General features: G+C 46.6%; 1 protein-coding gene across 1 annotated transcript; it reads right to left on the bottom strand.

Annotated features, from left to right (window-relative positions):
• Positions 1-2153: 2153 nt before the first annotated feature.
• On the bottom strand, positions 2154-2311 carry Pmar_PMAR003360 (hypothetical protein; the record flags this gene model as incomplete). Its single annotated transcript, XM_002784061.1, has 1 exon — positions 2154-2311. A coding segment is annotated over one exon (158 nt), but the record flags the coding sequence as incomplete, so codon positions are not given.
• Between the last annotated feature and the right edge of the window lie 1564 nt (positions 2312-3875).

Raw genomic sequence — 3875 nt, 5'->3', positions numbered from 1 at the left:
CCATCATCTCCGATATCGGAGTGCTAACGCTCTTACACTCAAGCGGTAGCTTGTTACATAGAATACAAATACAGTGCATTCGTTTTCACTCAGTAGTAGCAACAGGCTCCCAAATTAGAATCTTCTTCTCTTCTGATCGCTGCTGCGACTACTAGCTACTACTATCAAGCCCACGACAGTTATGGTCCTACTCTCCAGTGGCAGGACTCTGCACTCGAGTTGACTTCTATTCGTAGTCGTATCCAGCTTTTGGTTCAAAATAATTTTAGACCCGTCACCATTATTATTAGACCCGTGTTGCTGTAGTATTTGCTCCCCGCTTTGGTGGAAGCAGGGTAGCGATGATTATGACGGATGATGGTGATGTGGTTTGCTTGTGTTACATATTTCTACTATTTGTGTGTAGATCATTTTCTTTTTTGGCGGAAAGATAGAATAATATGAGCAGCTATCTCTCTCTGTACACCTAGGATTCTCCTGCTACTCATAATACAACTATTACACCTATACTATCCTCATATATAACGCTCGGTCCTCTTAGCACCGGCGACTGTCTATTTAACCTGTTTATTTTCTAACTCCCCTGCCTTCTATGTGGACACTGTCTCCCATGATGCATAGTGACTTCGTTATCCTATTCGATGATTCTATTGGGCTCCGTTATACTCTCCAGTATGCTGGGTTGATGAAGTGATCCCGGTCATCAATTTGAGGGGCTATTGACCAACCCCAGCGGCCTGTCTGAGGATAGCTCGATCATTGTCGACAGTTGTTTGCGCTGTCCGGAGGTAGAGGTAACTACCTGTATTTTCCCCTTGTCTCTAGCATTGAACTGTCGTCTCACTCACTATCGTTGCTCATTAAGATGATGATGGCTGTTGCCCTCGTCGGTGTCTTTCAGCAGCCGAACTATGAACCTATTCAATCGACTGAGTGTCTATTCGTTCCCTCAACCTACAGTTCAATCGCCGTGTACTCTAGTCGTTCCCGTCTACCATTTGGTATTAGTAGTCCTACTGCATGTTTTGGATCATCCGACAGCCCGATTTCGGACTCATTATTTTTCTCGGAGTTGGAAACATTAGTAGTGTTTATTGTGATGCCAGTAGCGTATCGATACAGTAGTCATAGCGATGGTGGACTCGGCTCCTGTCGTCTATGCGAGACGAGCTTTCTAGGATAGATAGCAGCTGTTGCGTTGTTAATTCACAGGAGGTAACAGCATTGAAATCGATTCGAGTAGGGCCTGTGATAAAAGCTCCACAACTGCCGCGTGGGTGCCCATTCTCGCTCTGTGATGATGACGGGAATTTCCATGCACCAACAACAACAGCCTGCAAGGCATCAGTAGAATCAGTATAAGTATTCGGATAGTGCAACTGTAGAAGACGAGATATCACCCTATGACAAGGCATAGCTGACAAGATTTGTAGAGGAATCTTCTAGCTGTGGGCCTCCGAGTATCATTCATACTGTCTTCCTTTCATCAGCGCCTGAGAACATGTTCGGGGATTGAACGCTAAAGATATCAATTATGCCCGTTTATGGAACTAAGGGTTCCATGAGAGCTGAGAACTTGCGACTCATGTTGAGGAATGGCCAGTCGTCAGTCCGTAGAAACGTGTGACACACGATATACCATTTTTCCGAGCTGAAGTATCGTGTCAAGTGCGCCAAACGCGTGTAATAAGACTAGCATGCTGCTGATGATAGCAGAAATTGTTGAAAGAGATGTAACGGGTTAAATATATTAACTTCCTAAAATTTGGAAAAGTGTCACGGGAGTAGTGGTCGTACCAATGAAAGGCGTCGGGCTTGACGGAGCTGGCAGGGGAGGGAAGGTAGCGTCCTTGAGTACGCTCAATGGTCGTGGTGACGAGTCTATTATAATTTGAAGCGCCTCTTATCCATGAAGTTACGAGTCTATGGTGATAACTTTTTGTTCACCCTGTGTGGACTAGACTCAGCCAGGTGCGGTAGCAATACGATATTGCCTGAACCCTAGCACTTTTTCCGACACGTTTTTCCCCACTCATACACAAGTCGAATGGACAGGAAAAATTCCCAATTATAGATCATGGGCCTTGCAAAATAATTATCAGCTCTCTCATGCAAATTCAGCAACTCTGAGTATGCCTCGAGTCCATTATAGTTTAGTCACTCTCCGAGTCGGAAAGGAGAATAACATATTTGTTAGTGTCACTGGGGACCATTTCTCCACCAGGAGAGAAGAATTTCGGACGGTTGACTCTCCGGCCACTTCTGGTAAATCCGCCCTCTTGCGCTCGGTGGAGAGCCTGGACGTGGCTTCCTGAGAACAGAGCAAAGCTCCAAGCTTCACAGAAATCATCGAGGCATACGAACATGATGCCGAAGCATATACACGCGTCTTACCATGAGAACTCGACCTATGGCGGCTAGATGACGAAAGACGTCTCCTTGGTTTAGGGGAGGAGATTTTAATGTCGTCTTCGAGCTCCTCCTTAACGACGACTTCGCCTGCCCGATACGCTTTCCGCTGCGCGGCCGACATGTGCTGCATCGGTGGCGACACGGGAACTGGGAACGAAAACAGGACAGTCTATCATACTTCTTCGACGACCACTCAGCTCACTTTCAGTTAGGACTGCACTCGGAGAATGATGTTTAACTTGGGTCTTCTTTGATGCACTATGACTCACCTGCGACTCTCGTCTGGCCTTCTTCGTTGAAGGACGATCTCCACGAGCCTATCGGTGAGCCAAATCATAAAGCCGCATCTATGCGTGTACACCATTACTCCATGAGGCCGCTTAGTAGGCCGAACGGCCTGGACGTGGCCTTCAACAGCCTCTCGTTGCGACGATACCAGAGACCGGAGTGATGCAGAAATGAAGGATGTCAATTTGCTGAACATGGGATGGGCACAAAAATATAAAACCGGAACTAAAACAGTCAAAGGCACCACATGCAAACACCCATTCACTGATGCTCGATGGGGGTTGTCCATGAAAACAGTGAATCCTGGAAATGGTGAACCGGAATAAATTTCCCGCGAACCCTGATAACAGTGAAGGAACTAGCGCGCGCCACGAGCGCGCGGCAACAAAATTCAAGCCGGGATCCCCTTACGTCATATGTGTTGCAATCGATCGGTTGGTCTAGTGGTTAGGCGTCAAAGTTAGTAACCGACTGCCCAAGGTTCAAATCCTGCGATTGTCATGGTAATTTTGTAATTGAGACGCGGTTCAACCGCGGCAGTTGAGGAACTCAACTTGAGGTATTGACCAGCTAGGGTCAGTAAGCTTGCCTAACTCAGCTGGTACGCCTCCTTAGCAGTTACTCCGAGTCCACGAGTTTGTAATACAATGCTATCCAGGAGCTCAGTATAGAAGTTGTATTTGTTCACGTTCAAGAGGAACAGGCATTAGGACCTGTTGCCTCATGCATGGCTGTTTATCCTTGTGGTACTGCCAGAATTGTTCATCAACAAGGTTCTCATACTTCTTCTATAGTCACTACTATGGACTCAAACGCTTTGCTTATGGCAATCCCGTATTTCAGCTAGTTGGTAACGGATTGAAAACTCACTCCCTCGTAATGGAACAGTGGAACAGAAGGAAGAATATTTGATCAAAAGTGGACTGGAGACGACACGGTTCCTAATCCCGAAGAAAGAGCACCGTTCAGTACTTCGGAAGTACTACTTCCTGTCCACAACCATGGTATAGGGTGACTCGAAAGCTATTACTAGACCGTTCGTGTTGCTCCTACTTTTGAAAAGTCGCTTCAAGACACGCAACGAAGAACCAGGCGTGAAAAAGATGATAATCTTTGTAATATGTGACCCAGGCCTCAATGATCCATTGCGCAGCGGTTGCTGTGAGCAAGCTAAC

This window comes from Perkinsus marinus, assembly GCF_000006405.1.
Source record: "Perkinsus marinus ATCC 50983 genomic scaffold scf_1104296935302, whole genome shotgun sequence".
Lineage (NCBI taxonomy): Eukaryota > Perkinsozoa > Perkinsida > Perkinsidae > Perkinsus > Perkinsus marinus.
Note: the sequence above shows the minus strand (reverse complement) of the source record. Positions and strands in the feature narration are given on the sequence as shown.